The sequence below is a fragment of the Rattus rattus genome, chromosome 3 (genome assembly GCF_011064425.1).
Source record: "Rattus rattus isolate New Zealand chromosome 3, Rrattus_CSIRO_v1, whole genome shotgun sequence".
NCBI classification, from domain to species: Eukaryota; Metazoa; Chordata; class Mammalia; order Rodentia; family Muridae; genus Rattus; species Rattus rattus.
Genome location: NC_046156.1, coordinates 154,837,942 through 154,854,013, shown reverse-complemented (window position 1 = coordinate 154,854,013; position 16,072 = coordinate 154,837,942). Strand labels below are relative to the sequence as shown.

General features: G+C 42.6%; 1 protein-coding gene across 1 annotated transcript in view; it reads left to right on the top strand.

The window, feature by feature from the left end:
* Retreg1 (reticulophagy regulator 1) overlaps positions 1-16,072 on the top strand; it is a 33,440-nt gene that overhangs the window by 13,849 nt on the left and 3,519 nt on the right. Inside the window, exons 2-6 of the mRNA XM_032898691.1 lie at positions 9,736-9,862; positions 11,931-12,015; positions 13,706-13,843; positions 15,111-15,175; positions 15,415-15,541. Coding sequence (XP_032754582.1) covers positions 9,736-9,862; positions 11,931-12,015; positions 13,706-13,843; positions 15,111-15,175; positions 15,415-15,541 — 542 coding nt within the window. The remainder of the gene's footprint in view (positions 1-9,735; positions 9,863-11,930; positions 12,016-13,705; positions 13,844-15,110; positions 15,176-15,414; positions 15,542-16,072) is intronic.

Here is a 16,072-nt window from a genome sequence, read left to right as displayed (position 1 = left end):
CACCCAGGAAAAGTAAATGATTTGGGATGATTAAAAGACATTTTCTTGGTATTATTTTTTTCCATTTTCATTCATGTATGCAACATATAGCATATAAAGAGAAAGTAAACAGAAAGTAGCTGAGTATTTGTGTATCCGTGTGCCTGTGTACCCAACAGAAGGCATCTAAAATCATTTTACTACCAGGCCTGTCCAGTCAACAGTGCCCGCATGGAGAAGAGGAATAGGTAGATCGCCCACATCTGAGGAGCTGTGATGGTGGGCACATACATACACAACATCCTTTTGCCCTCCGATATCTCGAAAGTGATTTCCTGAAAGTGCTTTTGGCTAGCAGACCATCTCCAATATACTGCTTGACATTTTACACACACACACATAAATTGCAGGTGGCGGTCATTAGATTCCCCTGCGCACCACTGGCAGAAACTTGAGCCAGCCGAGAGCTCTGGTGGCAAAGATAAGTATCTGTCACCCACAGGTAAGAATGAAGGAGGACTTGTGATGAGCAGGACTGTCTGTCACTGGTATGGCTCAGCCTAGACTGTCCCGATCCTCTTTCATTATATTGTATTCCCTTCCATTTAGGAATACACATTCTAAAAGGGAGGCTTCTTCAGCAAATTAATAGTGCTTCCTACGAAAGTGAGTAGAGTGCCTCTTTAAACAGCTGTTTGCAGGCAGCCCTTCACAGATGTACATGCCGACTTCTGTATTCCAATCACACCGAAGGACTAACCCTTTCCATCCGCGGGCAGATTCCTATTGCTATGTGTGAGTATAAGGAGGTAGAAGAAATATGCTCCTATAGAAACACCGTCTACCTCAGGCAGGAAGATTTTATATTTACGGTTTTGTTTCACTCTAGGACGTCTCATTACAGATTGGCTTCTTTCCAGACTGTGGCAACACTTAAGGAGTGTCACCTTTCGTCATGCACTTTCTTGATTGTGCCTTCCACACCCCTAAATTCATACTGCACCCATTCTCCCTTCAAGCTGCCCCTGGGTACTGCATTAGGCTTATTTACCGTTAACACCTGCACCATTTACACCGGTTCTTTTTTTTTTTTTCCCAAAATCTGCTTCAGTGTAGCAAAGCAGAGGTCTCCGGTTGAGAATGAAGTTGTTTTTGTGCCTGGTAGAGTGCGGTCATTTTGGTATGGTTGCATTCTTTTAAAAGCTGCTGGTTATTTCCTTCCATTGCTGGCTAACCTGTAGAGAGAAGCAAATAAATGTACACTTTAAAGAAGGGCTTGAGGCATGAATGTGACCTACCGCCATATGGTCCACCACTTTAATAGTTAATACCTGTGCTATGCAGGAGAGTCACCGAGTTTTGTCATAAGCCAAGTTTTCCTTCTTTATCACATGCATCACGGTTAATTTTCATTGGCCTTTGTATCAGACACAATGTGGACTGACTCGGTAATTCTGTCAGTTCGGGCTTAGATTAGACCCAGTCTATTCTCTAAGAGCAAAATCAGGAATCATGTTGCTAACTAATTTTTTTTTCAATTCTAAGAAACATGTTCTTTAAAAAATTGCCACCAAAGGGGAAGCCCTTGGTCCTGCTAAGACTGAACCCCCAGTGAACGTGATTGGGGGGGGGAGGGTGGGGAGGGGAACACCAATAAAGAAGGGGAGGGGGAGGGACTAGGGGGATGTTTGCCCGGAAACCGGGAAAGGGAATAACATTCGAAATGTAAATAAGAAATACTCAAGTTAATAAAATAAAATAAAAAAAATTGCCACCAGTATCATACAAGTAAACCAAAGGTCAAAAATGCAAGGAACAGACATTTACTTTTGAGCCCAACTGCAGTAGATCTGGGACTGTAATTTGCTGGCAACCACAGATCAAATAGAATGTGAAGCTAGCAAAGTTACTCCACAATGACAGTTTGCTTTCCGTGAAGCCCATTTCTTCACTCTGATTTTTATCTGCCCTCTGAGGATAGAGTGGAAGTCTTTTCCTGCTTAGGGACAGCGAAGTGATTGAATCAAATCTTGGCGCTGGTATTGAAGAAGGAAGGGCATCTTAGTCGTCAACCTGTCCTCAATTGAGTGCTTGTCTTCTACTTGGGGAGGTCATTTCCTTGCTTGGGCCCTTGCCTTATAGAATTTAGTTATTAAACACTAACAAAGGCAGGAATGTTGAAAGCGGCTGGCGTCTTATCCTCGGGCACTTCCAAAGAATCTCACAGCTAGCAGAAGAAAGCTTCCTTCTAGGGGATGGATTAGATAATCATCCCAAAGTGGCACTGTGTAGTTTGAGATACAAGGAGAAGGATAGTCTCAGAGTGGCCAATTACTGCTCCTTTTCAAATTAGGGAGGGAGGAAGACAGAGAGGTATGTGTACATGCATGAGTGAGGCTGTGTAAGTGTACATGTTTGTGTGTGTGTGTGTGTGTGGGTATGAGGGGTCTAAACAGAACACTAAGTTGCCCTAAAAAGGTGGGGCTCAGCTTCAGTGGGTAGGAAAAACAGGCCCTGAGCTGACGCCTCTTTCTCTCTGCCCCTGGGAGAAGCTGCCCCTTGGCTAATTGGTCTGAGAAAGTGAGAGCTTCCTCTGAGTGCTCTGGAATTGTTTAATCTTCTGCTTGCTTGTTTAATCCTCCAGTTGACACATCCCATTTGCTCCGTCACGGCTCTAATTCTGCGTCGTGGAGAGAGACATTTCCCTGTTCTTATTTTGTTCCTCTCCCTACACATATTCACTCACAGAGGGCACAGCGAGTCTCCAGAGGATTAAAAAAAAAAAAAATTCCGACACGTTACACTAAGAAATGTTCAGGTCTGTAACCAGATATTGACTGACCTTTCTAAGAAAAATTCAACAGGAATTAGCATCAACAGATGGTCACCAGCCGTGAGCATGAGACCCTGAGTCACTCGCCGAGAATGAAAGGTCTCTAGGCCAAAACATATTTATAGGTGTGAGGGCTGGACCAGCTGTTTGTCACAGTTGCTAGGTGACAAGTTATTACAAATCCCTTTTTAAAAGCTTGTCACATAGGACGATGACATGGCTAACTTTCTGAAAAAAAAAAACTGTTTCCCTTCGATTTATATGTATTTCCTATATCCAATAAAATCACACTGTGAAATAGTCTCCCACAGTGCTCTGCCGGGAATCTTCTACATATGTTTTAAAATGATTATTGGATCACAGTTTCACACCGGACTATGAAAAATCTACAAAGTTTCCAGAAAAGTGTGTGCGTGAAGCTCTGTATCAAGTGAGATATATGTCTATCCCTTTCTGCTTGTCTCAGAGAGGTCAGAACAGTGTCCACAAATTTGTAAAGTGATTTAAAATCTAATGGGGAGTGAGCGTTACAAGGATCATGAAAACAGTCTAAAAGGCATGGCTGTCAGTAACAGGTCTCCTGATCTGGGGTAGAATGGAGACCAGCACACCAGTCCTGACTCGCAGGGTGTCGAGATGACTGGCTGAGAGAAAGGGATCACGTGGTGATTATCTGAGACTGTGCTCACCGACGGAGCTAACCGCAGTCATGGCCCTCATTATACAGAGGATATAATTTAGTCTGAGCGGCTGGCCTCAGACTGTAGGATTGCTTGTGGGGACTGCATAGAAACTGCTAATGTGCTTGAAAGAGAGAAGAGGAACCTTGATTCCTTAGGCCCAATTTTGACGGGAGCCAGGGCGGCTCTTTACATGTCTCTGTCTTGACTGATGGTAGTTAGGGATGAATGTCATTCGCCATTCATCTCCGAAGTGATCTGTATGTTCCAGTGTGGACCGTGTACTTTTTGTGCCCCTGTGCCGGTCACTCCTGTTCCATGCTCTGACCTTGAGACACATAGACATAGATGAAGACTCTAGACCTCAACCTCTTTGGCAGTAACCTGGGCTATAATAAATCAGACATGACGTCTAACTAAGGCTATTGAGTTTGTAAGGAGGAAGAATACCTGTCCCCTGGAAGGTGTTGTCTGTGGTAGATTCATGCTGCATTACACCCTGCACTGGAAATGGGTTACTGTGTTTATTTGAATTGTTATTCAACCTTTCTGGCTCTTTTCAACCAAAAATAAAGTTACCTAAATAAAACGTCTTGCTAATCTGTGTAATCTTATTCTGTAATTAATTTTAATAGTTGTCTACCTCATCATTTAAAATGTACACTTTTCCATTATTTTAGCTTAAAAAGTGTTAGTATTTTATTTTGTTACAAATGGCAAAAATAAAACCAAAAAAACCCCCAGCTTTATGCAAAAGGAAATTGACTTTAGTCTGTGGATGGCTTTGCTTTCTACACTGCTTCTTATTTGGTCTTAGCAGTACCAAGAATTCAAACTGGAACTTCAAGATTCATTTATATTCTAGCCCCTCCCCCAAAACACACACACACACACACACACACACACACACACACACAGACACACACACACACTTTGCTTTTCCTCTCTCTTTTCCCCATCCTTTCTCTTTGGTAATTATCTCCTTTAATCTAAAGTTAAAAATATGTGAAAGAATTTGAGTTTTGATGTATTAAAATATTTTTTGTTTTGAAAAATTGTCTTCAGTTTTAAATACTCTTTTCACTTTGGGAAAGTTTATCTTGTAAGGTCTACAACAATCAAAACATTTGTATTTAACAAGTTTGTCTCTAACTAACCCTCTACTTAGTTTTCAAATTAATTTTTCTCTAGTAGCTTAAGATTAAAAGCTACTTCTAAGAGGTAACTTTCACGGATGAAGTCTTTTTCTCTTTCTCTTTCCCTCTCCCACTATGTCTGTCGTCCCCCCTTCTCTGTGCTTGTGTGTGGGTGTGTGTGTGTGAGTGTGAGAGTGTGTGAGTGTGCACACGTGTGCCATTTCGCCATGTGTGTTTAGGTGTGTGTTCTCATCGTCCGTGTAATGATTGAGGTTGAGGGCCATGCCTCCTCATTTGAAGTCTCTGGAGTCAGGAATAGTACCAGTGAGCATACTTGGTGTGTACTCATTGGAATACGAGAAGTCAAGTGCCCACAAGAGACCTTACTTTTTGAAAATGACACCAAGACTCACTTGTTTCAGTATGAGTGTTGTTAGTGGTCAGACCCTAGCTAGCACATCTCCCCTCTTTCAGAAAGAGCGTTGACCATCATGTTTCCTAGTCTTAGAGAACCCCTATTGGCGAATACTGTGTCCTACACCGTGAACCACGAACAGCACATGAGAATTCCATCAGGTTAAGTGCTAGACTACAGCCAGTTCTTCACTGGGCCTGATGGCACACGCTGTAATTCCAGCACTCTGCAAGTAGAAGTCTGAGAATCAAGAGTAGTATGCTAGACTTAGCTACACAGCACGTTCAAGGCCATCCTGGGCTACATGACATCTTGATTCAGAAACCCAAAAAACCCAAACAAATAAAAAAACCCTCAAACCTTGCTTTTGATAACTTTATTTTTTAAGGTTATCTGTTTTGTGTGAGTCTGTGTACATGGGTGTAGTTATCCAAAGAGGCTAGCGGCAGTGGCTCCCCCTGGCTCTGGAGTTTTCTGGCAGTTATGAGCTGCTTGAGGTAGGCATTCTTGAAGCTAAGCTCTGGTCCTAGGTAAATGCAGTGCGTGCTCTGAACTGGTGAGCCATCACTCCAGCTCTGATAACCATAATTGTAAAGGAAAAGAAGTACAAACCAAGGCAAAAGATGTGCACAACACTCTTTGGTTTTTTTTAAAAAGCTATTCAGATCCATTTGACTTTTTGAGACCTATGGAACGACTGAATCAGGGTTGCCCTTCGGGGGCCTGGTTGTAAAGATTATTCCCAGGACCATGTTACAGCTTAGTGTAGAGATGACTTTCCTTGGCTGTTGAGCCAAGACCCCACTGGTTGCTGTATCAATGACTGTGGATTTTAAGGTTTTCCTAATTGAGTTGGTGGGACAAGGAGTCTTCTGGGCACAGACACTGCTCTTTTCTGCTGTCTGAGCTCCTCATACAGGCACACCTAGCAATCCCCCGCTGAAAATGTCAGAGAATTCCCCGGCAGACCTACTAAGTGCACTCTCTATTCATCTACCCTTTGGCCTGCAAACTCCTCACTCTTGGATCAGTTCAGGGAGGTGACAGATCCCACCTGGGTGGCTCCTCCCTGCTCCGGGTTCTGGAAACTGTTAAGGTGGTGAGCTAGGCAATCATATTAAGTCTCTGTCCTTCTTTGCCTGATGCCCAGGGAAGGAAGTAAATTTAGCTCCTGACATACCATCTTGCCCTAGCAAATGTCCCTGTCTCTACTTTTTCTTTAAATAGTACTTCCACATAATTTGCTCACAGTGACTCTTAGGGTAAGAAACACATGGTTCAGAGTGCCTGGGGCACTTGTTCTTGCAAGTTTCCAAGCGTCCTCCAAACTGCTCTGCTGGGATCTTCTCACGTGAGGTCCAGGCCCATTTCAGTACAGTCTGGGAGCCACCAGACTCACCACCAGTGAAGAACTCTCAAGGGTGGACTTCAACACAGCATGCACATAACTAGTTATAGTTTACCAGGCCAATGGAGGCAGAAAAGCAAGGATATTGGCTTAAAATTCAATTCAAAGCTCCTTCCTGTTGATATAGGAAGGGGCTGATGGTCCAAGGAGCCGATGTATTATTGTTTGCAGACCATAAATTCTTCAGCTATTGACAAAGGAGCTTGAGTTTAAGGGTTGATCAGTACTTTGCTAAAAAGACTAACGTATTTTTCTTGTGAAAGAATACTTAAATGGCATTGGAGCTTTTATTTATTTATTTACTTACTTATTTAGAGAGAAAGAGAGGAAGAAAGAAAGAGAGGAAGAGAGAAAGGGAAGAAGGAGAAAGAGAGGAAGATTTGCAGATTTGGAGGGCCAAGCCTCTTTAAAAGCTGGAGTGGCTACAAGGGGACTGGGATCTGTGCAGTGACTTAAACAACTAGGACTAAAAGCGTGAGGGCCCTGGGAATCTGAGGCTGGTAGAACCAGGGGTGACCCTCCGTGGACCTTCGTCTGTGGCCGCAGTGTTTTACTGAGTCACTGTTAGGGAACACCAGGTTGGGAGGGAGTCGTGACACCCAGAACATCACTTTGTTTGGAACCTGAAGTTTGCATGTCCTGTCTGAAAGCAAGGAGAGCTGTTGACAATAACACTGGTGGTGACTAAGTTTTCTCCCTTAGAGGAACGTTCGTCATAGATGATGGGTGGTCTTTGTTTAAGAACTTGGTAAAATCTAGAACTGCTTCAAGGGCTAAAGTGCATTTCACTTCCCTGTTATATGTTTCCCAGACTTTCTAGGAAATCCTAGAGTTTTGTGATGGAGCAATGAGTGGCGTGCAGACGTCACTCGTACTACCCCCCAGCGTACGCATGGGTCTTAGTTTCCGCTGAGCATTTGGATTCTGCACATGACCTGCTCTGCTTTCCTGGAAAGGCTTGGTCTTGCATGAACCCACACTGGTGTTGGTCAATCACAGTTCTTCTTGCCTTCATTCTAGGAAGGAGGGAAACAGGGAATGTTCCTTATTCTCAATAACAACATGTGTTTTTAAAAGGGTAGCAATGAACTTGTTGTTTGAAGAGTCACGGTATTGGAAATCAGGAATCTTGTTTTTAGATCTTGACCCTGTGCCTAAGTACATGAGACAACTTGGGTCAGTTCAATGTTCTCCATCAATATGAGGGGATGTGAAAAACTGACATTATGTCTGGCCTCATTCCAAATTGTGTAATTCTACGTTACCCATAAAAAGCTGGAGATGTATGTTAATGGCTGACTCACTTGGAGACTATGGAGATGAGTATTACTAAATAATCACTGAATTGTTTTTTAAATTGTATCTTTATGAGTATGGGTGTTTTGCCTATATGAATATCTGAGGACTGCATACATGCATACACATGGAGGTTAAAAGAAGTAGTTGATCCCTGGAACTGGAATTACAGATGGTTATGAGCTGCTGTGCGTGTGTGTGTGTGTGTGTGTGTGTGTGTGTGTGTGTGTGTGTGTGTGTGCTGGTAACCAAACCTGAGTCCCCTGAAAGAGCCACGAGTGGTCCTCACTGCCAAGCTATCTCTCCAGCTCCTCCTCATAGCGTTTTTAACAATTATATTGCAGTGATCAATTCTTTTGGGTTCACGGTCCATAAATATGAAGTGATACCCTTTCTTCATCTCTGAATTCATATTTTATATTCAAGTCCTATCTCCATCAAATTGTATTTGGCACAATCTGAACATTTATTCTTGTCTCCAACATTTATTACATTTTCCAAAATCATTTGTCCGAATAGAATTTTCGATCTGCACACAATGGATTTCTGTTTGGCATTATAACAATTCAATTGTCAATGAGAATTATTTGTTTTGCTAATATCGACATTGGAAATAGTGGGATATGTTGTTTTAAAAGAAATTACATGAGATTTTTCTCAAGGTGGAGAAACTGAGTCGTTTCTCAATCAGTGAAAACCAGTTACAAATTGAGCATTTTCTTCCCAGCAAATGATACAATTTGTAGACATTTATAGGAAAACAATAGCCTAAGTATTTAAGCTTTAGGAATAATTAATTATTTATTATGAAAGGCATGAAGGGGGAAATTAATCATATTTTACTGAAAATGTGAATAAATTAACAGATAATGTCCACTTGAAGTCTATTAAAAAGTCCTTAACATGACCTTCAGTGGGAGGCTCATTCCAATGTTAGGATATTACTTACTACTAAAATACATGTCCTCTCCCTCCCCTTTGCCTGTATGAGGGTGCTCCCCTATCCACCCACACTCTCCTGGCCCACCGCTCCAGCATCCCTCTAAGCTGGGGCATCAAGCCTTCCTGGGACCAAGGGCTTCCCCGCCCGTTGCTGTCAGGCAAGGCCACCCACTGCTATATATGTATCTGGAGGCATGGGTCCCTCCCTGTACACTCCTTGGTTGGTAGTGTAGACTCTGGGAGCACTGGGTGGTCAGGCCAGCCTATGTTGCTCTTTCATTGGGGTTGCAATCCCCCTCTGCTCCTCTAGACGTTCCGCCAGCTCTCCAGCCAGGTTCCCTGAACTCTGTCTGATGGTTGTAGCCGGAGCGTCCCAGACACCAGGGAAACTTGGGGTTCCTAGGACCCAACAGGGATGACTTTAGCTGAAATGCACAAGAGAAGGGGGAGATAGATCCTGTAGAGACCTCCTCCAGCAGATAGGCATGGCCCCTGGTCAAGGGATGGGGACATCAACCCATCTCTAAGTTTTTAACCCAGAAATGTTCCTGTCCAAAAAAAGAACAGGGACAAACAATGGAGACTGAAGGAAGGGACACTGCCCCTCCTGGGGATCCATCATGCCTGCAGATACCAAATCCAACACTGTTGCTATGGTCAAGAGGTACTTGCTGACAGGAACCTACTGTGGCAGTTCCTGAGGAAGTCTGGCCAGCAGCTGACCAATGCAAATGTGGATCCTTGGAGCCAAGCAATGAGTTCTTGAGGAACCATGTCCCAGAGCCCCAGCCCTAGCCTCCTCCTGCCGCCTCCCCAGCCCCGTGTTGGAATCAGATAACTAATGGTGTAGCCAGTTGTTTCTCTCAGTATCTAAGCTTTTTGAGTTTGGTATCTGGCTGGTTAGCTCTCTGAGTAACTCAGAGCATAAGGCGGCCAACAGTAATCTTCAGTGAGTATTTGCTGAAGCTCTGACTGTTCGGTGGTTGGACACTGTGCTTGGTGTTATTGTAGCTGATGTTCAATTACATTTTTTCCCCTCTGTTTAGCTGGGAAGTTATCAATTCCAAGCCAGATGAAAGACCCAGACTGAGCCACTGCATTGCAGAATCATGGATGAATTTCAGCATATTTCTTCAAGAAATGACTCTTTTCAAACAGCAGAGCCCTGGCAAGGCAAGTTTTTAAATACTCAGTGTAACTTTGGGAACAAATGAGGTGACTTGTTTTAGCTGGTAGAGACTCTCTAATTTGAACATACTAGGCTCGGACGTGGTCACATGTGAAACTCTTAAGCATTTATCTATTATAGAGATTTATTTAGTCCAGTACTTAGAAGGGATTGAGATAGGGCTTTGCCATATTTAAAACCGAAAGGAAATGGGTGTTATTAGGAGCTATGGTCTGGTTCTGAAATCAAAGGCAGTGGAGATAAACGCAGTCCTTTTAGGGGTTCAGAGGCAACTGAGTCTCACTTATAATCTAAAGATGGAGCTGAGACTGGTTTGGTTCACTGTGAGGAAACTCACTGAGTGTGGTGCGCACAGTGATCCCAACACTTGTGTAGGTGGAAGGACCATGAATTCTACTGAGCTTGGCTACACAGCAAGATCCCCATCCCGGAATAGCAACCCAGAGAGAGGATGAGGAAACCAAACTAGCTTTGGCAGACACATTCGCTGTGGTTAGGCAGCTGGGATAAGAGTGCTTCTTTGTTTGTCTTGTTTTGTTTAAGATAAAAACTCCGTCAGGAAGAGTCTCGAGTGATGAGAGGGACTGCATGGAGAAATGCACACTAGAAGACTGTGGTCAGGGCTTTACTTGGTTGAGGGGCAGTGCTGTCAACAGACACTGATGGTTCTAGCACTGTTTTTAAGATTAAATTGTCCACTAGCTGTAAAGTAGAGCTAGAAATACCAGCATGAGGATCTCCTCTGTGTGCTGTGGGTAGGCAGTCTCATAACGTCAGCAGTATTACGTAATAGAACAGCACCTGGGGACATCTTGTCCATATTGAACTGGCAGTGCTGTATTTTTAAAGATTTCTTTAACCACAGTCAATTTTTAACTGATACACATGTGAGGCATGGCAGACTTTAGTGCTTGTTTGACCAACATGACATGCTCATAAATAGTGTTGGAAGATTCTCAATGTGCAATGTCTGCTGTGTATTACATTAATGTGCCTTAGACCTTTAAACTAATATCCATTAGTTAAAGGTTATGATGCTACAGAATATAGGTTACAAATCCCCTTGCACAGCTGACTTCCGGGTGTGGATGGCTACATCTGTGTTGGCTTGTTTCTTCCTTCAACTTCTGAGACATTTCTTCATTTCTAGAATTCCAAATTCTTTCAAGGCTCTAGTTTTGTTTCACACGTTCATCTGAACGCTTTCTATTACCCACATGGAATGAAATACCAGTTACCCTAAAGTTTAGAGGGAGGCCTTGTTCTTTCTCTTAATGAGGTTTTGGACAGAGAGTGTAACTGTTCCTAGTTTTGAAAGCCCCTTAGTGAATTTGCTTGGCAGTTTAATTCAGTACTTCCATTTAAAAGTAATGCATAAAAAATTAGACACCTTATGAGCAGAGTGTAGAAAACAAGTGGAGGAGGAAAACAGAATTCACTGCAGAAGTTTCATTTCACTTGGTTTAGTTTTGGGCTAACCCAGATGTGGGTGGATACAGTTAGGGAGGATTACGATGTTTACAGGTTTATGCAGAGGTTTATCAGCAGTACAAACTACATCAGATTCACGTAGGTGCTACTATATCATGCGTGGATCTGTCTATGGATTTCAGGGTTTTATGGTAGTAGTTTGAAGTTGCAGATTTGCTTCTCAGGGTGAGTAAAGTTGTTCCTGGGGACGTGTTACTATCTGGGTCTCTTGCACTTGGCAGTAGTGCATCAATAGGCCTGAGTAAGGAATTCATCATTCCAGAATTAGCTCCTCTGCCTGCAAACTGATTATTCTCAAGTGTTCAATGCTTCCTCGGTGTTCCTAGGTATAAAAAGTGCTGTTGAGGGGCTGGGGATTTAGCTCGGGGGTAGGGCGCTTACCTAGGAAGCGCAAGGCCCTGGGTTCGGCCCCCAGCTCCAAAAAAAAAAACAAAAAAAAAAAAAAAAAAGTGCTGTTGAAGAAACACATGGCATACGTAATACAACATACACATCACGCATGTGCCCTACTGTGTCTTGCTGTTGTGGATAACTGTCCCATGCTATTTCTGTTACTTCTAGTTTTGCCTCCTGGTCTGCAGTGTGTGCACATTTTTTACAATCTTGGGAAGTTACATTCCTGGGGTCATTCTCAGCTACCTACTGTGTAAGTATAGTAAAAACGCTTGACTACTTTGTGTGACACGTATGGCTTCTTTAGTGCTTCTCAGATCTTCTGTTTAGTTTGGAAGGGTAAAGGTAAGCTCTGAACTATTAAACAGGTCTCCTACGCATGACTGTTCTCCTGTCCCCTAGAGATAACTATACGTAAAGATCTAGAAACACAGATGCAAGATGCAGGGTCATAAAAAGAATGTTAACCTATACACTGAATATTTAGGCCCCACTCTGTACAAATATACCTGCACTTTTGCCTTTGTGCATGTTTTATGGGACCAAAGGTAAAATCACAACGAGATACCAATGTATTCTGCCAGAAAGGCCTAAATTAAGAACATCACATCAAGTATAGAACACTGATACAGAGCAGCCCATATTCTTGCTTATTGGGGGTAGGTTGGTAGAATGGTGCAATCAGAAAACCGGACGGCTGTGTCTACTGTATAGTTGGGCATCTCACAGTGAGATATTTATCCAAGGGAAACAGATGGGAACATCTCTGCAAATAGTTATACACACGTGTTCATAGCAGGTTTGGTGTTAGTAGCACAAAGGGATACAATTCATATGGGCTTTACAGAGACATGATAAACTGTGCTCTTATCCATATAGTGGATTATTACCCAGCACTAATGATTGATACATGCAACACTATGGATAAATCTCAAAGTAATTAGGCTGAATAGAAAAAGCCAGAGCATGCACTATATAGTTCTATTTATGTACAACCCTAGAACAGTAGAAAAGTAGATCAGTGGTTGCCAGGGATGAGTTGGGTGGGGTCAGGGAGAGGCAGAAAGGAAGGATTAATAAGGACATGAGGCAACTTGCTTGTAGTAAACTGTTTACCGTCTTGATCCAAGTATTCTTGGTTGATTACATGTCGCAACTTATCAAATTGTAACTTTGTACATAGCTTGTTATATGTGAATTATAACTCTAAAAAGATGTTCACGTTATAAATTCTGCTTTTCCTAAAATACATGAAGATTTAGCTGTTAGCTTTCAGCGGGGCGGTTATCTCTGCTAACCCCACATACCCTTTCCTGCGCTGGCTTTTGAGTTTCACGTGTCCTCCACTGGGCTGTAAAGATGACTAAGGGAGGACACTGCCCAGCAACAACCAAAGAACCAACACTGAGAGCAAGTACAGCCAGTGTGGCTGTCTTCCCTTCTGGATCCCTAAGGCACAGCACATCTGCCAAATGGTTGAAGCTCTACCTGGTCTTCCAAATAGAACTTACAGTGGTTACTGGATCCCCATTTCATAGGAAATAAGTTATTAAAGTGCTGGCAAAGGAGAGATAACAGCAAGGCATTCTCCATCTTGTTTTTGCTGAGCTCAACTACATGCCTAGCTACAGCAGCCCCACCAAACACCATCCCAGGGTCACTGACAAGAAGCTAGTAAGGGTGTGTGTTCTCACGGTAAATGGCAGTAGTAAACAAAAGTAAGATTTTAGCAGAGGACAGTGGTTATAAGTTTGTGTGTGTGTGTGTGTGTGTGTGTGTGTGTGTGTGTGTGTGTGTGTTAAAGTATGTTTTTACCACAGAGTAAGAATGAAAATTAAGAGCTGCTACTTTCCCCATGATTGAACCATTATCTTGTAAAATACTAAAATGTAAGCATCCAGAATGAACGCCTTACCTGTATTATTTTCTTCTTTGTTTTTCAGTACTGTTTGCTTTTTTGTGTCCACTGTTTAAATGTAATGATATTGGACAAAAAATATACAGCAAAGTCAAGTCCATTCTATTAAAACTAGATTTTGGAATTGGAGAATATATTAACCAGAAGAAACGTGAGAGATTGGGTAAGTCTGGTTTGAGTATTAGCTCTGTGTGAGCAAAATGGGACTTACTCAGTTGGTTCTGTAAAAGCTACCTGTGTAATCTGTGTGGTCTTTTCTAGTCAGGCCTATCTTCTTTTCTCAAATGTACAGCTAAGTAGGTTGACTCTTAAAGTCTACATTGTGCCTGTTTCTGAATGGGACATGGATATAATCACCCCACCTTGGCAAGGAACAATGAACATTTGGATTAGAAAGATTTGGAGTCAGAGATCTGCTGGAGACAGCACAGCAGTTGCAGTATTGAACTCACACCCATAGAGGTACAAGAAACACCAGACTGTGCCTGTCAACATCTCATCCTGGAAGGGGTCAGCGCTCTTGAGCTCCCACTCCTCCCTGAAGTACACTGACAGTGAACAGGGGCTGCTGGGAGGGGTGCCCCTTTCTCCAGTAGAGTGGCACTGACACATTGCCCAAGCTTCAGTAAAGATGTTCATCCATGTTCATCCATGTTCATCCAGCCATGTTCATCCATGTTCATCCATGTTCATCCAGCCAACCCCATTTAAACTCAGGGGCACACAACGAAGACAAGAGTAGGAGAGGTGATGGGAAGAAGGGCATCAGCAGGAGGATAGGGGACAAAGGGAGGTGAAGGACAAAAGTTCATCGTACACATACATGAGACGGTCAAAGGATGGAATGTAAATGAGTCACAAAATACACAGATTGGCAGGGGCTGGAGAAAGGGCGTCAATACCTCTATATTTTGTTATGCATGATGCACTTTATTTTATTTGGGTTGGGTTATTGAAAATTTCAGAGGTAAGGACAAGTGTGGGAGCCATGTAAGAGGAGACTGAAGTAACAGGGGAAAGAAAAGGGGAGTTCTAGGACAAGTAAGGAAACTAATGTGTAAGAAATTATATATAAAATACATATATATGACTTTAGTTTCTCAGACTATAGGATGCATGAGAATGACCTGGAGTGTACAGCATAGTACAGACTGTGACTCAGGAGGCCAAGGATAGCACCAGAGTCCGCCTTGTCACAGAGTTCCCAGGGCTGCTGCTCCTGGTGGGTCATGCTGTGAGAACACAGATGGTGACCATTTCCCCTGGAAAGCAAACATTTGTAAATCTCTGTAGCTTCTTCAGTGCAAAAAATTACAGGGAATCATTGGAATGCGTAGCTGGATGTGAGGAGAATATATCAAGGTAAATGCACTACATATAACCTTTGGAGGAGACTAAATGCCACCCCCACCCCTTTTGTTCCTCAACAGAAGCAGATAAAGAAAAAAGTCACAAGGATGACAGTGAAATAGACTTTTCGGCTCTTTGTCCTAAGGTATAATTGGTCAATTTGTTTCTGTGTGGTTTGGCCATTTATTTACATAAAATAGATCGATTGTCCTAATTGACTAATTTATAACACAGATTGTCTTCTATTATTTTATGACATGACTGAATAATCTCAAAGGAAATGATCATTGATTTTTTTTAATTTTAAAATTTAGGGGGGTATTACAGATTTTTAAAAAGATTTCTTCAGTATAAAATGTGCCACTGGTATTTCTGTTGATACAGATTAGCCTCACAGTTGCTGCCAAAGAGTTATCCGTGTCAGACACAGATGTGTCAGAAGTCTCTTGGACTGATAATGGGACCTTCAACCTTTCAGAAGGGTACACTCCACAGACAGACACTTCTGATGGTAAGCTCATGCTTCTGGGGTTCTCTTACTTTTATTGGTACTGAATACAAGAAAGACTACTTAACTTCTATCAACCACCAAGTGATTCATAAAATGTGGACCATCTGCACAGAGGACATAACTTGGATTTAATAGTGAATGAAGTACTGGTACTTGGTACAGCACGCCTGAACCTTGAAAGAACTGTGCTAAGTGAAAAGAAGCTAGACGCAGAGGCCACCTATTTTATAATTCTAGTTAAATGGAATGCCCAGAATAACCGAGTCCATATAGAGGAAAATTACATCACTGGTTCCCATTCCTTCCTAGTAGGGAGGAATGCTGAGTGATCATTAATTGGTCCAATTTCCTTTTTGGAATGATTGAAATGTTATGGAATATGGCACCTCATGCCAAACCTGATGACCTGAGTTCGGTCCTTGGGATCTCCATGGTGAAAGGAGAGAAATTACTCCTGTGAGTTGTGCTGTGACCTTCACACGTGCATTGTGGCACCCCACTCCCCTGCCACCACCCCAGGCACACAAGTAA